This window comes from Aquarana catesbeiana, linkage group LG10 (genome assembly GCF_042186555.1).
Source record: "Aquarana catesbeiana isolate 2022-GZ linkage group LG10, ASM4218655v1, whole genome shotgun sequence".
NCBI classification, from domain to species: Eukaryota; Metazoa; Chordata; class Amphibia; order Anura; family Ranidae; genus Aquarana; species Aquarana catesbeiana.
The window spans coordinates 171838795-171862698 of NC_133333.1; the positions used below are offsets into that span (position 1 = coordinate 171838795).

At 43.7% G+C, this 23904-nt stretch overlaps 1 protein-coding gene across 4 annotated transcripts in view; it reads right to left on the reverse strand.

The window, feature by feature from the left end:
* Positions 1-23904, reverse strand: part of GNB1 (G protein subunit beta 1) — a 131401-nt gene that overhangs the window by 11543 nt on the left and 95954 nt on the right. For all 4 annotated transcript variants that reach the window (XM_073602970.1, XM_073602973.1, XM_073602974.1 and 1 more), the window contains exons 6-9: positions 20618-20780; positions 9434-9500; positions 8409-8610; positions 7878-8094 (exon numbers count right to left, since the gene is read on the reverse strand). In XM_073602970.1, coding sequence (XP_073459071.1) covers positions 7878-8094; positions 8409-8610; positions 9434-9500; positions 20618-20780 — 649 coding nt within the window. The remainder of the gene's footprint in view (positions 1-7877; positions 8095-8408; positions 8611-9433; positions 9501-20617; positions 20781-23904) is intronic.

A 23904-nucleotide genomic window follows, 5' to 3' on the forward strand; every position in this document is an offset into this window, starting at 1 on the left:
ACAGTCCTTTCTACCTTGAAGATCTGTTTGGACCTGATTATATGGACTGTTTTATCTATACACCGTGGTGGATTGTATTGTGCTCTACCTCAATTTTATTTTCCTTTTTCCATTCATTTAGCGCTGCACTGTCTGTTTGTTGATTCCTATTTTCAACAAACTTTTGTTTTAAACATTTCTATGGTTGAGAATCATTTGCGGTATTTTGTGCTATCACTAAAGCCCCGCAACACACAGTAAAACACCACTCTGCATTGTGGTGCACTGCACTGGCAAAATAAATGCTCCGTATCCAATTTTTAGGTCTGTTCTGTTGCACTGGCACCCAATTGAAACAAATGGGTTGCCTTAAAGGGGTTGTAAAGGTTCAGGGTTTAAAAAAAGAAAGAAAAAAAAAAAAAAAAGTCATACTTACCTCCTCTGTGCAGTTAGTTTTGCACAGTGTGGCCCTGATCCTCTTCTTCCGAGGTCCCTCTGCGGCGCTCCTCTCCTTCTTGAGTGCCCTGGAGAAGCGCTCTACTTTGAGACACCCATGCGGGGCGCACTCCCGTGTCCTGCTTCTGCATCTATGGACACAGAAAGCAGGACTCGCCCCCGGATCATTGGATTTGATTGACAGCAGAGGGCGCCAATGGTTGCTCTGCTATTAATCTATCCAATCAGGACATGAGACAGCGGCCGAAGCTGGTGTTCTCCTTCCCATCGTGGGAACCACAGGGCTCTGGTATGTATAACGGGGGCTCGGGGTGGCTGCTGAGTGACGAAAAGTTTTTCACCTTAATGCATAGAATGCATTAAGGTGAAAAACCTTGAGGGTTTATAACACGTTCCTCTTAACCACTTGCTGACCGCCCTATAGCAGTTTTACTGCTACAGGGTGTCAGCTGTGCACCGGATCACGTATACACACACACACGTGATCCTGCACTTCCGCCTGCAGGGGGCGCCGACGCATTGCTTCTGCTGTGATTATTCACAGCAGAAGGCGATCTACGGGTGCTGGGCACACGATGTCCACCGGCACCTGCCAATCATCAAGCAGACACTCAGAACGGAGCTCTGCCTATGTAAACGAGGCAGGGTTCCGTTCTGACGTGGGGGCACATGGATCCGGTCTTTAAATTCATTTCTTCGCCCAGTAAAAGCAGCACACATAGTAAACACAAACACCGGCTAGGTACACAGTTAACCCTTTGAATGCCCTAGATGTTTAACCACTTCCCAGCCAGTGTCATTAAGAAGTATGAGAATCCTGTTTTTTGCAGATTCATACTTACCTAGGTGGATGCAGCATTGGTCCGATGCCGCATCTGTCTCACGGCGCCTCTTCACTGAGAAACGAGCCACAGAACACAGTCGATGGCTCGATTCTCACTGCTTTCAGTCAATCAGCAACTCTCCTGCTCTGCTCCTCCATGCTCATTGGAGCGCTGAGCTGTGGAGGGGCGGGGAGCGGCCGTCTCAGTGGCTCGCTGAGAGGCTGAGACTGCAATTAGTCCAGGCCCCTTGCGGATCCAGACTTCCAGAGTCGGGATGACGCGGTGCCTGGACTGATCTTGGTGACGTCAGCAGAGAGCAGACTTCAGACCGTTCTCTGCTAAAAATGGGTCACAGGAGTGCAAAATGAATTGCACTCCTGTGACCTATAGGAGAAGCCCAGCCGAATGAACTCTCCTTTAGTACTGTGAATGCTTTTTTTTTTTTACTACCAAAAACATGTAGCAGAATACATATTGGCCTAAATTTATGAAGAATTGCAATATTTTTCAATTTTTTATTGGATGTGTTTTATAGCACAAAGTAAAAAAATCGTTTTTTTTTCAAAATTGTCAGTCTTTTTTGTTTTATAGCGCAAAAAAAAAAAAAGTGGTGATCAAATACCAAAAGAAAGCCATTTGTGGTGGAAGAAAATGGCATACATTTTATTTGGGTACAGCGGTGCAGGACTGCGCAGTTAAAGAAACCATGCTAAATCGCAAAAAGTGGCCTAGTCAGGAAAGGGGGTGTGCGTGTGTAAATCTTCCAAGGGTCAAGTGGTTAAAGACCAACTCAGGGCTGAGTAAATATCTTCTAAATACATTAGTCGTGTGTATGCTTACATGAATCTGTGTGCTTTGTGCATATCTTCCAGAGCTATACAGTAATTTAGTGTGAAAGTTTGCTTCCTGTAATAAAAAAACGGTTGTTGCTGCGCTCTCCTGTGCAGGGTGTTGGTCTCATCTCTGCCTCCTCCAGAAGTTTCCTGCAAGTGGCCTGTAGTGGGTGGAGCTCGCTCTCCAATAATAAAAATGTAAAATATATAGCAGCTTATTAGTCCTTCAAAGTGGCTGTGATAGTAATCCTGGGAACAACGCTTCCTGTTGTCGGGTGGCAACATTTAATCATCTTCAGGGCAGGAGACAGAACATGACAATGGCACATTTCTGACAAGAATGGGTATTTTCTATAGCTGTTGCAAATGTTTATAGCCTAAGGGAAAACAAATGCAGCCAACCACATCTAAAGAATTGGTGACCTATACTAGATTTGATTTTTGTTCCTGCGTTTAGGTATTCTTTTAAGTGTTTAAAAAGGCAGAAAAAAAGTGCATGCAGCGTTTTCAGCTGTACATGGCAACGCACATTAATAGCAACACAAGGTTGGTGTGCCATTCAGTATAAATGGCACCGTATAACAATGTGCGTTATCGCAGTGCAATACTGTGAATTGGCCCCCCTAATGAGATATGGCCTCCAGTGCAATACTCCCAACGCACACGTTCCTGCACAAACGGCTGTATTTCGAATTGGGTGCTGAAGTGACCATCGGCTGGAACCGAATAAAATCATAAAGAGGAAATGTCATCATCTCCAAAAATGGGTCCAAAAATTTTAATCACATAGTATCAAAAAGCGACGTTTTGGAGCCACGCAGGAACCCCTTCATCAAGCATGTGACCGAGAGATCCTGGTGTGCTGGTGACACTTCCTCTTTCTAATCAGATATGGGACACTAAAATATCAGCGTATACACTGACTGACTAATGTATATGTACAGACTTCAGAAATTTTAAGTGACCACGTCACCGGGGGCCTTTGTTATAAACAATTTTTAACTTACGATTCCTAATCCCTAGCACAGTGACAAGCCTGCTTTCTTCAAGCCCTCTTCCTCTACTGGAAGTGACCAATTACAGCATTTGCTGGCCAAGGTCCTTTGCCCCTCCCCTCATCACACAACATTTTATGTAGCTACTACTGGGGAGAGAGCGAAGAGGAATACTATAAAGTTTAGCGATTCTGCTAATCCATCCAAGATGGGGGTATCCAGCCTTTGGATGTTTAGCGCTGGCACTATGACAAGTATACAACATGCATAAACTGTGAATGCCCATAGAATTTTATGAAAGATTGTTGGTGAAATAAATGTTCAGGTGAATGGGTCTCTAAACCAGGCTTGTCCCCTTCTCTAATCGTTAAGTTTACCCATCACAGTGATGAATGTTAAGAGGCATGGTCAATTACATTTCTTAAAGCCTCTAATTTCATAATATAGCCTCTGGGTGTTCTTGCTCTACCTTACCCACACTTGTGTTTATCTTCCAGGTGACTATAAGGAGCAGCTTTAACCACTTTGCCTCCAGAAAATTTTCCCCCCTTCATGACTAGGCTGTTACTTTAACTGACAATTGCACAGTCGTGCGACACTGTACCCAAATAAAACCTATGTCCTTTTTTCCCCATAAATAAAGCCTTCGTTTGGTGGTATTTGATCACCTCTGCAGTTATTTTTTGCGCTATAAAATAAAAAAAGCCTGACAATTTTGAAAAAAAATATTTACTTTCCTATAAAACATATCTAATTAAAAAATTGAAAAAAAAAACCAAAAAACAAAAAAAGCAAAAAAAGAAATTTCTTCATAAATTTAGGCCAATATGTATTCTGCTACATATTTTTGGTAAAAAAAAAAAAATCCCAATAAGCGTTTATTAATTGGTTTGCACAAAAGTTATAACGCCTACAAACTATGGGATATATTTATTTTTTTATAGTAGTAATGGCAGAAAACAGCAACTTCTAGCTGGACTACGAGGTGGACATTCTGGCACAGACACTTTTGGGGACCAGTGACACTAAGTGTACAGTGCTAAAAAATATGCACGACTAATGTACTGACACTGGCTGTGAAGGGGTTAACAGGGGCAGTCAAAGGGTTAACTATTTTCTAAAAAAACTGCTGAAGATTGTCTTTTTGGCACATTGTCGAATGGAAAATATTGTCGATAATGGAGCCGAAAATGGGGCGGGGCCCCGCCCCTTGTGTCGCCCATTGCAGGGGTGTCATCCTGGCTCGCCCCAGTCCTCTCTCCTCTACTCCCTCCCACAGAGCAATAATCTCCGCGTGTCACGGAGCTGAATTGCCTAGGCCACAGTAACAGTGTCCCCCGCCTCCTGTGACAGACAGCACACCGATCCAATAGTGGGACATTGAATCAGCGTGACATTATCACAGGAGGCGGGACACTGTTACGGCAGCCTCTGACACACGGAGATTGCGGCTCCGATCTGGGCACAGGCAGGCTGCATCTGACGGGCACTGGTGAAGCTGCATTAATCTCCTGTACTATGTCCGCAGTCTCTGACCATCTCTTGTATCAGATGGCTAGAGACTGTGGACATGATACAAGAGACTGCATACTGCATTTTTCTTGAGCTTTTTTTGCAAAGGTGCCAATAATGGCCAACAATGAATTCATATTAATTTAAAATTGATATTAAATTAAAAAGTCGAATACAATTGTATATAAAGATTTTTAAAAAAAACTGTCGGTGAACCCCTACTTTAAACAGAGAGGAAGTGTATAGATCACGTACAGGAAGTGCATCATTGCACTTCTGGTCCAGCACCATCTTGGAACACCTCTGGGACAGATTGCACCCACAAGTGCTCTGTCCTACCTGCGCCATATTGGTACACCTGGCCTGCAGGAAACAGCACTGCCCCCCAATAGGAAATTATGTGGCCGCAGCAATCAGTCCACCCAACCATGCCCCCGATTCTTTTCTCCACAGCTGCTCAAGCCACAGGAGGCGCCTTACCTACAAGAGGCATGACCTGCACATACGGGGGGAAAAAAAAAAAAAAAAAAGGACGGGGCTACTTTGTGGCACAACAGCTCCTTGAACACAGGCACACCCATTCTTAAGCCACCAGAGGGGGACTATTTAATCTTTGTGGTTTGTGTTTCCTATTGAAGGCAGAGCGGATAATCTCTCAAATGAGCTGTCCTGGAAGAGGATTGGGGAAAAAAAAAAGCCTACAAGTAACCGTTAGCTTTCAAATGCTTGAGGGGCATTTAGTTTCCCAGGCACAGTCCTCTGACTACTCTACAAGTAGAGATGAAGTGGCATTAAACCTGAAAGCAAAAAGGTAATATATTGGAGTTTACCAATCATTAGATGTGGTGGCTGCATTAGTTTTATTTTTGGGGGGGTTGAGTGTTAGATGTACTAACAGATTTAGACACACTAACAATTTGAAGCCAAACTCCAGCTAACATAGGCAGTTACAGTAAACTCTTATTTTTCCTTATGGGATAAAGGTTTTACATAAATAGAAGCTAATCAGTAAGCGCCTGTCAGTAGTAAATGGTTTGTCTCAACCCTCTAACTCCTACATCTGCAAGAGAGCTTGCTCTGTTGATAGACTAACTGGCCAGATCACCGGGTGAAAAGAAAGCCTAAAAAAGAAGAACGAATGCAGCCATCGCATCCAAGAATAGGTAAGCTGCATAATAAAAGCTTGCTTTTGGGTTTAATGCCGCTTTAAGGTCTGGCCCATTCCATCTCGATCTCCCCCACACCATTAAGGCTCGGTTCACATAGGGGCGACTTGTCAGGCGACCTAGTCGCCTCCCGTTCTGTGCTACGGAACCGTTCTAATAGGAGCGACGCAAGTCGCTCCGACTTAGAAAAAGGTTCCTGTACTACTTTGGGGGCGACTTGGGGCGACTTGCATAGACTTCTATACAGAAGTCGTTTTGCAAGTCGCCTCGCTGAGGCGACCTGCAAGTCGTGCCGCCCCTGTGTGAACCGGCACTTACTCTACCATCAAATGCAAGAGCCTCTACTGCCCTCCAAAGTATCTGACAGCTGATTGTCAGAGGAAGTGGTTAAGTGCAAAAAGGGGCAGATCCTAAATTAAACCTGGAGAGATTTCAAGCCCCTACCAAAAGCCTGGGCTCCACTCAAAGAGACCTAAGGCCTTGGTCACATCATAAGTACATAAAAAACAAAAAATGGCCAAAACCATGCACATATCACTTGCAGACACACAAGTTTACATCCATTTTCATGCTCGTCTTTTATGTGCCCTAATCACACCACAATGTTGATGTCCCAACAGTTTTCCGCACAGAAAACTGCATACATACACATTCTGTGTAGAAAAAAATCTGGACGAGATACTGCTGTTGGGGTGTGAACAGGGTATATGGAGAACAATTGTTTTCTTTGAGCCCTTGCAGAACGCATGCAGAAAAACTGACGTCTCTGCACCATGGTGTGAATGAGGCCTAACTTATTCAGATACAATAAAATGCCTGAACTTCAGCACTGCAGATATTGTAGTTTTAGACACAGGGCATAATGGGCACTTTTTTACAAAATCAGTCAAGAATACTGTATACAATCACACGGTCCTGCCTCAATGTAAAAAGGTGTCAAACATGTCTAAAATCGGATAACAACCTACACAGTAAGGCCCGTGGGTCAGCTGTCACATTTATTATCTGCAAAAGTCTCATCTCGTCATGTACAGGAGATAACATTATGCTCTTTGTTCACTGAAAACACATTGTCATTAACCAATCTACACTTCCTGAGAGCAAACACCTTTCAGCTCCACTACATGAGTATACAAGTCATCTCTCGGCAACAGAGTTACGTCAGGATTACAGTCCAACTAACACCCAGCTCCAGATTAAAAAGCCCCAGTAACAGCCCAAGTAAACCAACAATCACATGCTAGTCATGCAAGCTGTGCTTACTCTCCTCCACTTCACCTCTGAGATATTGATTCCTCTAGCTTTTAGAAAAAGCTTTATTACAGTTTTGAGGAAAAACTGCTTATATTAATGGTTGTATGGTTTAAAAAAAACAAAAAAAAAACAAAACAAAAAAAAAAAAAAAACCACACACATGGGGATTACTCATTAAAAAGTAAAGAAGAGGAAACCTGATGATGCCTCAGTTTTATTTAATCTATAAAATAATCTGATTACTATGGGCAACAGGCTTACATCTTGGCCAGGGTTGGATACGTCCCAGACACCATTGCATCTGACATATACTTTAGAGCAGGGGTCTCAAACTGGCGGCCATCCAGCTGTTGCGAAACTACAAGTCCCACGAGGCACTGCAAGGATGACAGTTACAAGCATGACGGGACTTAGTTCCACAACAGCTGGAGGGCCACCAGTTTAAGACCCCCTGCTCTAGAGACTGGGTCAGTAGCGCTACTAGCCTGTGCCTTTCATTGATTTACATTCTACAGCGTGTCACTAGGTGCTGCAGTGACCTCCATTCGCTCCCAGTTAAGTTCCATTGCACATAACAATGACTCTTGCATGGGCCTGGGCCTCTTGTGTGGGGGCCAAGGTTTCATCTATCCAGCCTCTCTTTCCAGGGAAGTAGTGACAACTAAAGGTCTGCACCCAATGTACCAATCTGCAGGGGGCATCTCAGCACTCAGACAGTTCATCTACACCGCCCGACTCCCTCATCACACCTTCTGTGTGCCATTGAGGTGCACATCTGATAAATAACATAAGGAGGTGGTTAATCGCTTCACTGTTAGCAAAAGGCTGCATACAAAAATAAACCTTTATCATAGCTACCTGCTCTGTCAGCCTTAAGTGTGTCCCAGACGTTGCAGTTAAAATCATCGTATCCGGCTAAGAGGAGGCGTCCACTCTTGGAGAATGCTACTGAAGTGATGCCACAGATGATGTTGTCATGGGAATAGACCATCAGTTCTTGGTCTGCACGGAGGTCAAATAGCCTGCAAGTGGCATCATCTGAGCCAGTGGCAAAAGCATTACCATTGGGGAAGAACTGGATAGGAGGAAAGAAAAAAAAAAGTCACATTGCTGTTAATATATTTATAAAATAGGCAAAGATAGTGAACTCATAAGATTTGGGCAGATCTCTAGTAAATACTTAAAGTATGCAACCACCTCCAAAAATGCAGTGCCAGGCCTAGCAGTCAATCTCAACTGTCATTCACCAACCTTGAACATAACTGACAGCAAATTCCTCCAAAAGTTATCCTCCGATACCCATCAGTGTCTATATAGCGGGTGCTAAAAGATATTCCTATATCATTTCAACGGGACGTATTCTGAAAGGTTTGGAGGTACAAAACTTACACAGATAGCATTTATGTCAGACTCGTGTCCGGTGAAAGTCTGTCGGCACATTCCTTCTCGGATGTCCCAAAGTTTGGCTGAGGCATCACAAGCCCCAGACACAAAGCACCGGGAATCTGGAGCAAGGGACAAGCTCATGACATCCCCAGTGTGTCCAGTGAAGGTGGTTGTCTGCTGGCCAGTTTCAATGTCCCACAGAGCGCTGCAAGCAGAAAGAAAAAACACGTGTAACTAGAGTGCTAAACTACATGTACACTAAGTGCAGACACAGCGGGTGATCTTTTCAGTTTGGACATCGGTCTCTATATTAATCTACCTGCAATATATTTTATTCTTTGAAAACTTTGTTCTTGATCTATTCGAACTAGATAATTACGAGGGATACAAAAATTTCTCAGCATGCACTGCATCTCATGAGGTAGTCGTAAGCTGCACTGTGCATGAGTGCACGATAGTAAAGGTTAGGGGCGATTCCAGCAGCTATTATAACTGTGCACAAGAGCTACTTGTGTGAAGTAAGCCAAACATTTAAAAAAATAAGTGGGTCCAGGGGGATACAGCAGAGTGGCAAGTCATAAAAAGGAAAGGCCTGATCAAAAATAATGTTCTGGTGCATGTACAAGCAGCAGGTAGGCCCCTTTCACACTGATGTGCTTTTGCTGTGCTTTTCCAGGGTGACAAAAGAGCATGAAAACTATTCCCCATTAAATCCTATATTACTGTTCACACTACAGGTATGCTATTTCTTATGTGCAGTTTTAAAATGCGTGAAAGGGCCCCTAAAGAATATTTAGTGGAAATTAGCTAATATGCAGCCACGTATCTGATACATTAGAAACAAACGTTGGACCTACAAGGCAAAAGCCCTGAAAGCTTGCAAAGCAACCCTGGAGCTGGGTTCTTTCCAGCCATCATATGCTGTGGCAACACATAGAAAAACTCAGAAACCTTCTGTATTTTAGATCCAAACATGAATAGTGAAAAATTCCATAGCCCATTCAAAGAGAAAGAAAAAATCTACTTACCAAGTGGTGTCTCCAGAGCTGGTAATAATTTGATTATCATCCAAGAAGCGACAGCAGGACAGATAGCCTTGAAAAAGAGGAAAAAAAAAAAAAAAAAAAAGTCAAAATACAGCATAGACATTTTTCATTTAAACTCACATTTTGTAACACCCCCCCCCCCCCAATCCCACCCCGAATTTGGTAAAAACTGTTGTATTTAGAATGCAGGTCATAGCCTGACTGGTTGCAGAGCATTTATACCAGTGTTCTAGATATTCAAAATGAGCACAGGTAAACAGCCTGTAAACATTAACCAGATTTGACTGACGTGGAGAGCCGTCAGGTACAAAGGAGCAGCATCCCGGCTTTCTGCCAAGACATAAGACAGAGCAACAAATACACTTCCTGTCTGGGTTTCAAAGATTCCTGTGCTTTTAAAGCTGACCAGCTTTAATATGCTCAGGGATGTCAAGCAAAGTTGCTAATATAAGAAACTTAGGAGATGAAATGGTATAAGGTAGGTGCTGCCAATCAACAGTGTCACACCAGCGAAAAAAAAGTAGACGCTGACCACCAGCAGATTGACGGCCTCAACTCTGTTCCTAGGTGTTGTGGGGGGGGGGGGGGGGTTGTGTGGAAAAGGGGGGGGGGGGGGGTGTTGTGTGGAAAAGGGGGGGGGGTTGTGTGGAAAAGGAGGGGGGGTTGTGTGGAAAAGGAGGGGGGGTTGTGTGGAAAAGGAGGGGGGGTGTTGTGTGGAAAAGGGGGGGTTGTGTGTGGAAAGGGGGGGGGGTGTTGTGTGGAAAGGGGGGGGGGGGGGGGGTTGTGTGAAGGGGGGTGTCCCATTTACCCTCCCCCCATTAGTTCTCAGAGCTCTCCTTATTGAAGAAGAAAAGGCGGCAGAGAGCTGAACGCTCGGACAAGCTTTAAAAAATTCTGGACTTTGAACAGCTGTAGAGAATAGAAGACTGCAGGTACAACGTATGTAGGATTTGTTTCATTTCTGTATATCACCGGGAGGTCAGTCACATCACTCGGTACAGTGCCTTGAAAAAGTATTCACCCCCCCCCCCCCCCCCCCCCCCTTGGCTTTTTACCCATTTTGTTACATTACAGTCTTTAGTACAATGTTTTTTTTTAATCTGAATTATATGTGATGCATCAGAACACAATAGTCTAAGCTGGCTAAGTACAATTAGAAAAATATATAATAAAACTTTAGCAATAAAAACTGATAATTGGCATGTGCGTATCTAGTCACCCCATGTTATAAAGCCCATAAAAAGCTCTGGTGCAACCAATTACCTTCAGAATTCACAGATTAAGTGAAATGAGACGGCCACACACCAAAATTCACGGACTGGGCAAGGAGGGCATTAAATCAGAGAGGCAGTACAGAGACCTAAAGTAACCCTGGAGGAGCTGCAGAGTTCCATAGCAGAGACTGGAGTATCTGTACATAGAACGACAATAAGCCGCACGCTCCACAGAGTTGGGCTTTATGGCAGAGTGGCCAGAATAAAACTATTACTTCAGCAAAAAACAAAATGGCACGTTTTGCGTTTGCGAAAAGGCATGTGGGAGACTCCCAAAATGTATGGAGGAAGGTGCTCTGGACTGAGGAGACTATAATTGAACTTTTTGGCTATCAAAGAAAACGCTATATCTGGTGCAAACCCAACACATCACCCAAAGAACACCATCCCCACAGTGAAACATGGTGGTATGGTGGTGGCAGCATCATGCTGTGGGGATGTTTTTCCGCAGTCAGGACTGGGAAACTGGTCAAAGTTGAAGGAAAGATAGATGGTGCTAAATACAGGGACCCCAATCCAATAGAAAATCTGAGGTCAGACTTAAAGATTGCTGTTCACAAGTGCAAACCAGCCAACTTGAAGGCGCTGCAGCAGTTTTGCAAGGAGGAATGGGCAAAAATCCCCGTGGCAAGATGTGGCAAGCTCAGAGACTTATCCAAAGCGACTTGGAGCTGCGATAGCCACAAAAGGTGGCTCTACAAAGTATTGACTTTAGGGGGGTGAAGAGTTATGCACATTGACCTTTTATCCTATTTGTGGTTTGACAGAAAAACATTCCAAGGTGGTTAGCTGTTCCCTGTCATTTAAAACCTGCACCAGGAATATTTAAATGCAATTATTCAATGAATACATTTATGTATTACAGGTACTTGTATGTCGACTGTAATTTAAACAGCACTTTACATTAATCGCACATTCAATTAACCTAACGTGCTTCTACAGGCATTAAAGTGGAGTTCCACCCAAAAATGGATCTTCCACTTTTTGGATTCCTCCCCCCCCCCGGTGTCACATTTGGCACCTTTCAGGGAGGAGGAGGGAGCAGATACCTGTCTAACCAGCAGTTGGGTGTCAAGTAGGGTGTACGTTTTACTGCAATAGTCCTCAAATGTTGTCAGGTTGCGATTGAATTGCCCTGGGTCTGGTATTGAGTGAATTAAGTGATATAGTCTGACTGCTTTCCAAAACGAAAGCTGGAAGCCCCCGGTGTCGCTCAGCAACGATTGGATCGAGGTCCAGTGTTTTCAGTCTAGATAATGTAAAGCACATTCTTTACCTGCTGTTCGTAGTGTCTCGTATTCTGATCGGTCTAGTCCAGGTGTGAACGCCGGGTTGCCTAGAATTGGGAATAGTGGTGAGTGTCTTGATGTCAGGGATGTTGTCTGTATTATAACAGAGCCCACGTATAATGTGGGGCCTATTATAGGATGTCATGTCTGGAGGTAGTCGGTCATAGCACCAGATCGCTCCCTTCAGTGGGACACTCACCTGGTTACGTTCTACCTGTGTCCAGTTTAGTTTGGTCATGCCTGTTCCAGTCAATGATTCTCTCTAGATGAACCGCTTGGTAATAATTTTTTTATGTCTGGAAGGGCCAATCCTCCGTAGTTTTTCGGTAGTGTCAGATATCGTTTGTGTAGTCATGGTTTTGTATGTGACCATATAAATTTGGTAAACATCCAGAGTATGTTTAAAGTATAAGGGTGGAATTTTGATTGGCAGTGCTTGAAACAGGTACAGAAATTTCGGGAGAATGCACATTTTAATAAGATTGCATCTGCCGAACCAGGAGTGGAGTCCTTTGTTCCACTCCTCGAGCAGCTCTCTTGCTTTGGTTAACATTGGGGGGAAATGGAGTTCAAATGTGCGTGTCAGTTCGCTGGGGATACTTGTTCCTAGGTAACTAAGATGGCTGTCTGACCATTTAAAATTTAAAATTTGGATTTCAGGGGAGTCATATTAATGCCCATAGCTGTTTATTTGTCTAAATTTTTAGATTCAATATGTTCCCATATCTCTCAAATTCTTTAATTAGGTTTGGGAGGGACACAACCAGGTTAGTAAGAGAAAATAAAAGATATGCATAGGCTGAGATCTTATATTGGGCCTGATCTAAAGTGATTCCTGATATATCGGGGTTCCGACATATCGTACATAGAAAGGGCTCTAGCATTAGGGCGAAGAGAAAAGGTGACATAGGACATCCCTGTCTGGTACCATTGGATATGGTGAAGGGGTCAGAGAGGATTCCGTAAGCTTTGGCCTGGGCCGTCGGTGTAGAGTATATATTGGAGATCCAGTGTAACATATTCTTATCGAGTCCGATGTGTTTAAGTACGGAGGACATAAATTACCAACTCACTCGATCAAAAGCTTTCTCAGCATCCGTGCTGAGAAAGACACAAGGCGTTTTTGTCACTGAGGCCCTATGTACCAGATCAAGTACCTTGGTAGTGTTGTCCCTAGCTTCTCGAGGGGACCAAACCTACTTGGTCCAAGTGAATCAGGTCAGTCATATGCTGGGATAATCTGTTGGCCAGTATTTTGGTAAAGAGTTTAAGATTTATATTCAGGCGAGATATAGGCCTGTAACTGCTACATGCAGCTGGGTCTTTTCCCTCCTGAGGTATGAGAGATATGTGGGCTTTTAAGGTATCCCTTTGTAGGTGGCCTCCCTCCGTAAGATTGCTGAATAGTTTGATCATGTATGGGCCTAGAATTGGTAAGAAGGTTTGATAGTATTGGAGGGTGAACCCGTCTGGGCCTGGTGCTTTGCCTGGTTTCATGCCATTGATGGCGCATTGTAGTTCCATCAACATGATGGGTTCTTCCAATGCAGTCGCTGTTTCTTCGGAGAGTTTACAGATGCCTGACAAGGTGAGATAGTCCCCGATTTCAGTGTCACTAGTATGTTGTGCCAGGAGATTGTAAAGAGCGGAATAGTAGGTCTGGAATTCTCGGGCAATTTGGGTGGACAAGGCTTTTTTGTCCTGAGGGCGAGATGATTTGGGGTATGTATGCGTGCAGTCTGTTGTCTGTTTTGGCCAGTAGTTTCCCGCACTTGTTTCCTGATTCGTAGGAGAGTTTCCTACAGAATTGTAAGGCTGCTTTGGCTTCATATTGTAGTATATCTACCGTTTGTCTGCGGAGTTAACAATTCTGTTTCTATTGAGGGTATTGGGTTGGTCTTGTGTTTAGTTTCTAATTCCCGTATCTTATGAAGAAGTAGCAAGAGTTGTTTTTCCTGTTCTCGTTTGATACGCGCCCCGTGCTTGATCAGGACCGCCCTCAGTGCGGATTTGTGAGCTTCCGATAGTATCCCTGGGTCTCAACTGTCAATGTCGATGGTTTGAAAATATTGTTTTAGTTCTTTTGTAACGTCTGTCAGTACTATAGGAATTTGTAGCAAGCTTTCGTTTAGTCTCCAGAACTTAGCTCTAGTTACCGAGGTCCGTGAGAGTGTGTAGCACATGGTGATGGGTGCATGGTCCGACCAGGTTATGTTACCTATCGCTGGGTCTTGTGCTGCCTCTAATTGACCATGTGGTATCAGGAAATAATCAATCCGTGAGTATATTTTATGGGGGGACGAGAAGAACGTGTAGTCCCTTTCCCCTGTGTGAAGTCTCCATATGTCTATCAGCTGGGCATCATGGAGCTCTCGAGTGATGTGTTTGTGTACACTAGTTCGTAGGGATGAGGTGCCGGAGGATGTGTCCACTTTAAAGCTCAGGGGTACATTAAAATCTCCTCGTAAAATCAGATGGCCTTCAGTGAAGTCCATCAGGAGGGTCAGTGTACTGTGTATAAAGGCATCCTGTCTACCGTTTGGTGCATAGTCAGTGGCTAGTGTCACCAGCACTTCCCCCTATTAGCCCCTTAATGAACACAGACCACCCCTCTGGGTCTTTTAGTGTCACGGCATGTCCAAGGTACTTTTCCTGCCAGAAGTATAGACACTCCTTTAGATTTGGCCGTTGGATTTGTGGCATGGTAAGTACCTATTATTCAGGCATGGCGGTGTACCTGTTTTGAAGTGGGTTTCCTGTATGAACGCTATATCTGCTCTAGCTCTTTTAAGACCATTCAAGAGCATACAGCGTTTCTCAGGTACATTCAACCCTTTGGTGTTCAGTGAAAAGTTGTTAACGTGATCCATTACACCCGTGCTAATGAGGGGTTAGGAGTGGAGTAGGGGGGTGGGGTGTTAGAAAGGAAAGAGCTAGGATAGCTCAAGAGAGCTAAGCGGACAACAAGTGCAATAGATCCTTTTTTTTTTTTTAAAAACGGTAAATGGAACAACTGGTGCCTAACACGGGTTGTGCCCCTTTTTCCCTTGTCTGAGGTACCCTACTTGGTCAGGAGCTCCCCGAGTCTCTGGCCACTGCCTTCGGCATATTGCTGTGTGGTGGTCAGGCCCGGAATATGTCCACAGTCAGTGTGGACGTGCTCCCCTGTATAGGGGGAGCATGTCCAGCCCCACCAGGGCACACCCACGCCCCCTCCCAAGGAGGACTGGGGGGAGTGCATTAAAGATTGTGTCACTTTACAGTCTCCTGGATCCCACCCACCTCCTCGCTGAGGGAGTCACCCCTTTGCAGAATTCTGAACAAGATGATCTCCCGGAGCTGTCAGTGGCTGCTGACCTCCACTAACACAGTCTAGCAGTTCACCCCTAATCTACATAGTATAGTTACTGTTCTATCGACTGATAATAAAGATCACATTACAGATTCAGCAGGTTGGCACGCCGCGGGGAGGGGGGCTTGTGGGCGGACTAAGCGCACCACTGAACCGCAGATGAATGACAACAGCCGCCACCAAATAAAGGATTAATGCCTTACCACCTTCGCTGAACAAGTTTAGCAGTTTATAGTGCCCCATGTGAGACCATATTGCAGTTCCTTGGCAAAAGAGTGTCCCTCAACGCTGACCCACCTGTTAACCCCCATCTCCCCACAGGGTGCGTCTCTCATGAGCACATGCGGCTTCCGTATATATTTGGTAAGTGTGTAGTGTGGTCTCATGAGAGCGTTTAGTTCAGGAGTTCCATCGTGTGTCATTTAGCGTTCATGGGGGGGGTGAGATTATCCTTTGTGTCAAAGGGGCCGATGCCAGAAGTTCGTTGCACCAGGTGGAGGCACAGGTGGGGGGTGTTAATAACCGTTACCCCTTCTTGCCTCCATCACTATTCCCCAGAGGCCCACCACCTCCCATAGTCCATTACCCACCCCCATTGTCCAAGCAGTGACCCGAGTGTAAACTATGGGGTCAAGGTTACGATGGGGTTTTGTCTGGGGAGTGTTTCAATCTAACATATGTGACCTCAAGTTATGAGAGGGCGCCAGAAGGCACAATCAACAGGAGAATACAACCAGGGGATACAACAAAAAGCGCACTAATGATGAGGTATTAGTGACAGTATGTGGATGTATATAGTCTCACCGCTGCCACTAGGTTTCCCTCTTTTCGTCTGCCGAAGTGAAGCAGGATCTACGCCTGCTCCTCTGTGGTATCGGCGAGCGGGCTCTCCTCTGGTTTGTCCTACCCAAGCGGGGAGTGAAACGTGGGATCACCTGGAGCCAATCTGGTACTTCTACCGGGTCAGTTTCAAGAAAATCGAACAGTGCAGGGAGTTCTGAAGGTGAGCGTAAGGTGAAGGACTGAGACTGCTTTTTAAAAGTCACTGCTATGGGGAAACCCCATCTATAAGTAATGCCAGAGTGCTGGGCAATTTCCAGCATCGCCCTTCTTTGCAAGGTGGCTCTTGAAATATCCGGCAGGATCTGGATGACAGACCCATCAAATTCAGTGTCTCTTACCTCCCATGCCTTTCGCAGGAGGATTTCCTTATGTGCATATTGATGGACCCGGCAGTTCACATCCCTCGGGCGATTTGGGTCTACAGATCGTGGCCCCAGAGCTCTGTGGATGCGATCGAAAGACATGGTGGCTGGGAAGTTGTCTCCTGCTACATTCCTGAAGATGGCTAGTGTGGTGGCTGCCAGGTCCTCTGCCCCAGTGGCTTCAGGTAAGCCCCTGAGTCGCAGGTTGTTTCTCCTGCTGCGATCCTCAATTTCTTCCAGGTGCAGCTGCTGATTGAGCACAGATGCTGCTTGTGCGGCCTGAGTGTCTTCTACTTGTTTTAATCTCCTCCCCAGGGCCGTCACTGTGGCTTCTCCTGCACCCATTCGTTCCGTCAGAGAGGTAATGTCCGTGCGTACTGCTGCAATGTCTTTGCGATGGGAAACCTCTAATCGGCTGGCCAGCGATTCTATGTCTGCTCTTGTCGGCAGGGCTTGCAGTAGCGCCCTCAGCTCCGCATCTGCCCGTAGGGTGAGCGGCGTGGGATGCGGGTATACAGATCCCTGGGAATCCAGCTGATATACCGCCGGTGTATCGGGCTCTCCCTCCAGAGCGTGTGAAGCCATGAGCGGTGTCTGAGTTGCTTAGTAGTGAACTCACATGTCCGCCGTGCCTCGTGGTGTCCGCCATCTTAGGGCCCAGAGATGACTCCCTTGAGCTGGGGAAATATCTGTGGATTTCTCCGCTTACTTGAGTCCTTGGAAGTGGCTTCTTTTGTTTTTTTCCCTCTCCGCTTCCCAGCATGTACATGCCATTTTTTTCTCATAGAATTATATATAGCAGATGGTGCAGCGCTAAAAAAAAATATTAAAATGATGAAAGAAATAGTCCATAAACTTCAAGCATTCACTTCGTGGGTAAAAGTGATCCCTCCACCAACATATGAAATGGCCTCTCACCTCACCAACCGGACCCTTTTGTTATAGAGGGTCAGATGCGCTTTACCTTATGGGTCATATGAAGCAGGTAAGCAGCCGATCCAAATCAGTCAGCAGCGGTAATGGATAAGCAATATGCAGAGTCAATCAATCCCCAAACGTATATGCCATGTAAATATAAAAGGGTAGACCATAGTGCTCTCCGTAAAAAACTTTAATGAGGTAAGATACAAGATAAAAAAAAAAAAACTTACAAGGCACTCATCCAGTGCCAGATGTATGAGCATGGGTAGGGTAAACATACGAGATCATAACAAAAGGGTCCGGTTGGTGAGGTGAGAGGCCATTTCATATGTTGGTGGAGGGATCACTTTTACCCACGATGTTTTCAGCATGATGTCACAACACTTATGAATGCTTGAAGTTTATGGACTATTTCTTTAATCATTTAATATTTTTTAGCGCTGCACCATCTGCTATATATTACTCTCAGGGATTTGATTTTTGACCCGAGTGTTCAGCCGCTTCCAGCGATTTTTTACATATATTTGCACCGATTTGTTCCTCTTTTTTCCTATTCATTTTCTGATAGAATTGACTGAAATTAGGGCTGGAAAGGCCAGGACGGACCGGGAGCTCCACAGAATCACGTCCTTACTCGGCGATGTCCAGACCATGCCCCTCATAAGAGGTGGTTCGTACTCTCCATGTGTATGCAAGCCTAAGGGCTTGTTCACACTTTACTAAATTTCTATAGCTTAAGAAACGCTCCTATAGCGTTAGTATAGGCATTAGGACTCGCATCAACGAGCTTTAGAGTGGGCATTAGACTGGCAATTTACAAGCCTTAAAAAAAGCTCCCCAAATGCTCTATTTGCAGTTTTGAAGCATTTGATGAGCATTAAGGCACGTTAAAACCTCTCCGCAAATGTGACATTATAGCAAAAAAACTAATTTTAACGTCCTGAAACTGCCTGCCAGGGCATTTGCAAAGCGTTACCATAGACTTGAATAGGAGGCATTGAAAGGCTTCAAACGCCTCCTGACTTGACATAAGGCTTCAATTTTGAAGTGAAACGATGCCAAAGCTTCAGGTTTTGATAATGTGAACAGCACTATGTGCTGTCCATTGTATCATTTGCATAGGCGTTTGAGGGGCGTTTCTAATGCCAGTGTGAACTTAGCCTTAAACCAATGCCAATCACAAAACAAGCCCACTGTTCAGCTACACACACACCCCCTATCAAGCAAATTCAGAGTATGTTTGCAAATATTTTTAAAATGCCACATCTGTATAGAAAACATAGAATTATCTAGAGAAATATTAAGTCAGCTTTACTAGCATATCAAGGGACACAGGTCATACAATAAAAAGCACAATAATGGCAATCATAATACATAAAAGCACTAAGGTTTATATAGGTCATTAATACCAATTTGTGCTTATGATACAACTGTGGAACTGCAATATAAATTCGTGGATTATCTAAATACATGGCAAACAGCTTTATTGGTGTGTGAATTAGTCCTCATGGGTCAACATCTTTCACATTTCTGCTTCCTCAGGACACATGAAGAAAGCAGCAGTACCTAAGCAGATAAAATATGTAAATTACATATATTGTACCTATCTCACAGATGTTTTAAACCAATCATGTATTTGCACCTTGTATATCTGAACAGCAAATGCATATGAAACTCCCTGGGTTGCCACTGGGATATCAAGACAAGCAGAAGAAGGGCTCATGGGAGGTCTCTAACTGAAATGTGTATGTAGAAATAAGTACAGTTTATAACACATCTTATTACATCTGTATCAGTCGTTCTACCTCATTTGTTACTGGGCAAAATGGCAATATAGAATAAGGGCCATTAGGCACTCAATAAGGGGAAGTAGTAGCTTTGCAATTATTCCCAATTAGGGGTATTTGTACCAAAACCATCAAAATAAAATGATTTAGGCATAAAAAGAAAGATATGCCAACCTCTAGAGATTAGTGTACCAAATGTAGCTCAAAATTAGCCCAGATAAGATGAATCTCAAACGGGGACTTCATAACATAGCAATTAACATAGGGCCAGCTGTGTTCCTGTAAAAACATGCAACTATAAAGTCCTCCATCAGCTGTAGATAACATGCACTATAAAAAGGGAGCCTGCCCAGGGAGAAATATCCGCCACTCACCTCCTCCACAGCCCCTCTTAAATACCCCTACCGCCCGACGTCAAGTTGTGCCAAAACTGGCTGATTACATTATCAGGCCACCCAGCTGCTACCACTGGGCCTGAGCAAGGAGGAGGTGGTGACTGGCAGCAATTTCTCCCTGGGCAAGCTCCCCTTATAGTGTGTGACTGGGGAGAATTTTCAATGACCATTATCATGGGAACTGGCTTAGCTTTCTCTGTGGGTTTAGTTTTACATCTCCTTTGTTGTCATCTACAGCTGATGGAGGACGTATAAGCTGCACGAGTTTACTGGGACAGCACAGCTCCTTTGTGTTCCTCGATAGATGGCAGGTATGCTTAGATGTGTCATGTTACAGCCAGCACACCTAGCAGCATCTTGTGGTGAATCTTAATGATATCTTTAATTATATTTTATTTAGTGGCAGCTTATACCTATACCTCGGAATTGTAAAGCCCTCGTTTGAGATTCATCTTGTTACTTTGTGCTAATTTTGAGCTATACCTGCTAATCTAGAGGTTGGCTTATCTTTGATATCTGAATCATTTTATTTTGATGAATTTGGTACAGATCTTATGGGAATATATTTTCCTCCTCGGAAACCAATTCTGATGGAGAAAGTGGTGCAAGGCTCCCATTTCCCCTTATTGAGGCCTATTAGCCCTTATTCTATGTTCCCATTCTGCCCAGTAACAAATGAAGTAGAATGACAGTGACATGTAATAAGTACAGATACTCTTTAAAGGCAACTGCTATAAAAAAAAAAAAAAAAAAAAAAAAAAAAAGGTGAACAAATGTCAGAGGCTAGACATATTACAACACCAAATGGAATTTCTCAGTTTCCATGATGTATAGCAAGACATGAATCTCAGGATGGTTGTATTAGAGGAGCTGTTGAAAAATGCACATCTGTCCCCACAGTCAAATCACCATTCTCTGGCTATGCTTTATAATTCAAACTCACCTGTGTGCCCAGCCAACTCACGGCTCACTCGCACATTTCCTTCACGAGTTTTCAGGTTGTAAATTGAACAAATGTTATCAAGACCACCGCAAGCCACATAGTTTCCAGATGGGGCATATGCACAGGTCATCACCCAAGAAGAGCGCAGGGGAATTGCATGAACCTAAGAAAAGAAGAAATAGATTGTCACAGATAAGAGGCTTGACCGTTAGATGTGTCTTGTTTCCTATAGTGAACAAAACGGTGTGGTTCTTCAGATTTTTTTGGCAGCCATGCTTCAGGCCTCTCCTCCCCAAGAAATGGATTGGTTGCACACTGCACTAAAATCTACATACGCAAATCTTTAAAGGGGTTGTAAACCCTCGCTTTTTTCACCTTAATGCATCTTATGCATTAAGGTGAAAATACCTGGCAGTGGCTGGTCCCCCAGCCCCTGTTTTACTTACCTGAGCCCCGTATTTGTCGAAGACGCGCTCTCCCTCTCTCCACAGGGTCCCGGCTCTTGATTGGATTGATAGCAGTGCAGCCATTAGCTCCTGCTGCTGTCAATCAAATCCAATGACATGAGCACAGGGGGGGGGCAGAGTCGAGCATTCGTGTCTATAGACGCAAATGCTGGACTCGGGATTGTGTCCGCAAGATAACACCCCGGGAGAGTGCTTCTCCTAGGGGGTTATCTGGTGTGGGGAGGAGCCGCCAGGGGACCCCCGAAAACGAGGTTCGGGGCTACTCTGCAAAATGAGCTACACAGTGGAAGTATGCCATGTTTGTAATTTTAAAAAAACAAACCCTTACAATCACTTTAATTTCAGTTCCAATAAGATAAGAGTTAAGGTAGACTGGACTATCATCTTCCTAAGCTGGACTTTGGTTGGAGGAATATGGGGATGCCACTGTCAATCATTCGATCCTGGACAAGTATGCAGATTAGGAAAGTTACATTTTCATTAACATGCTTGTTTTGGCTTGTGACTGTTTTACGGCAAGAGGGTCACAGTATGACCACCAGGCACTTTAAGAAAATGGTAGGAGTAGCAGAGGTTTCTCCAATCGCAGGTTTACTTTTAAGTTGTATGGTTGATTCTATAGCATCAGGTATGATTTTGTAACTAGCTGGAATATTTTACAAAACTGGTCAAGGAGTTGGTGTCTTACAACCAAATTTCATTTTTCAAGAGGCTTGAAAATAAAGCACTTGTGACAATGCAATGACTCCATTTATCTTATGAAGGCTTGGATCACACTGTTGAAATGTCATTTTGACGCGATTTTCAGTGCAATTATGTAGTGTGACTTTGCAAATTTTATGTGGCCAAATCACACTGTAAAAAATGCACCAATGTAGCACAGGAACCTTTTGCAAATTTGCCCCATACTGAATCACATTGATATGAAAGGACACCATTGAATATAATGTGTTTTACGACTGTATGCACTAGTGTTAACCAGCACTTACAAAGCATGATTAAATTGTTTAAGTCAGTCTAATCTCAGTCTAAATGTTGTAGTTGAAACCTTTTACAGTGAAAATAGAGAAACATAACCTTTAAACCCATTTATGAAATGCAACACTTTGGACATGGTACATTGCCAAGGAAACCAACCTCTTACTGTAATGGGACAACTGCATGAAATTTTAGTAACTGAACTATTACTCTGTTACAGGTTTAAAATCAAAGCTGTAACAGAAGCTTTTTACAATACTAATTTGCAACATAGAAGTTTCAAAATGGGAAAAAAAAAAACAAAAACTGAATATATACTATACATACAAAAGAAGGGGTTGCAGCTGAGAGATCTTATTGCTCATTCAATAAATCAATCCACAGACACACAAAAATAACAAATATTGTGCATGTATGCATCAGTAGCTGATAAAAAGGCAGGGAAACGTTGCTGCGATCTGAATTAGCAATAAAGAAAGCTCTGCTTTTTTGATAATGGTAACCTGGCACACATCAGGCCGCATAAAAAAAAATATATTTTTTTTTCCTTCTCCAAAATAGCATGTATTTCCAGGAATATTCCGCTTTACAGTTTGATGTGAAACTTAACTGCATCTGGGGACAATTATCTGAAAACACTATTCCAATCATTTTTAATATTCAAAGCAAACTCACCCATTCATGTCTCCATGCTTTATTTTGTTGAGATCACTTTGAAAGACACCCCCTAGCATTTCTACCCCTCTTGCGTAAGGGCAGATGATTCATTTAGCATTTACTTCCTGGAATAAATCTGCACTTAGCTCAGGCATGCAGACAGGAGGGCGTGCTTAGCCGAGACAGCCCCTCCAGAATAAAAAAAAAAAAAAAAAATGTCCATGAAGACTCATGGGATGTATGACATTTTGACCCAAGCCAGAAACCAGTAATGTGAAAAAAAAAAAAAAATTAACGCAAGTATATTATACCTTCCTATCCATTTCTGAATTCTAGCAACTTAAGGAATAAAATAGTTACTGTTGACAGTGTCTAGTTGCTCTAACAATATCTTTACAGAATTAAAAGATTAAATGTACTTTAGTCTTATTTTTGCCGATTTATACATTATTCAAATGACTGTATACTCCCTGACACTGCCTTTCCTACGAGAAGGCCAATTCCATCTTTGCTCAGGTATCCAATGTCAAATCTAATGCCTGGACCAAGATGCTAGACCAATCATGTGAATAGCACTTCCTGTGTAGTAACCCATGTTCTTGGGGGTTTATTTTTTCCCTCAACTCAAACTCTTGCTGCAGCTTTGCATTCTGTTACAATGTACAATTATACTTCACGTACACTAGCAGCTAATAAACTTGAGTTTAGGAGCTTTTGGCTTTTTTTTGGCTAAAGCTCCTAAAATCAACTCCATAAAAGCCTGTGTGTCAATGTACACATAGGCTTTTAGCAGCATTTAGGAGCTAATGCATTTAAGTTCAGCCTCCCTCAACAACAGTCTCCCGAATGCAGAAGGATCGCGTTCAGGATAGGAATGTTTTGATCACCAGCCACAGGAAACTGCCTAACGTGGCAAAACCACGCCAAAATCGCCTTTTCCCATGGCTGCAGTAAATGATGGCCAAGTGTACATGTAGCCTTAGAAATTGCATCCTTCAGGCTACAGCAGCAATTTTTCCAATATGCTTCCCTAAGCACAGTTCTAGGATTGGAGCTTAAAAGCAGTTGTAAAAGGCTTTTACTTCCTAAAACAACAAACATGTTATAGTTACCTGTTCCGTGCAATGGTATTGCATAGAGCAGCCCTGAACCTCCTGTTCTGAGGTCCCCCCGCTGGCACTTTTG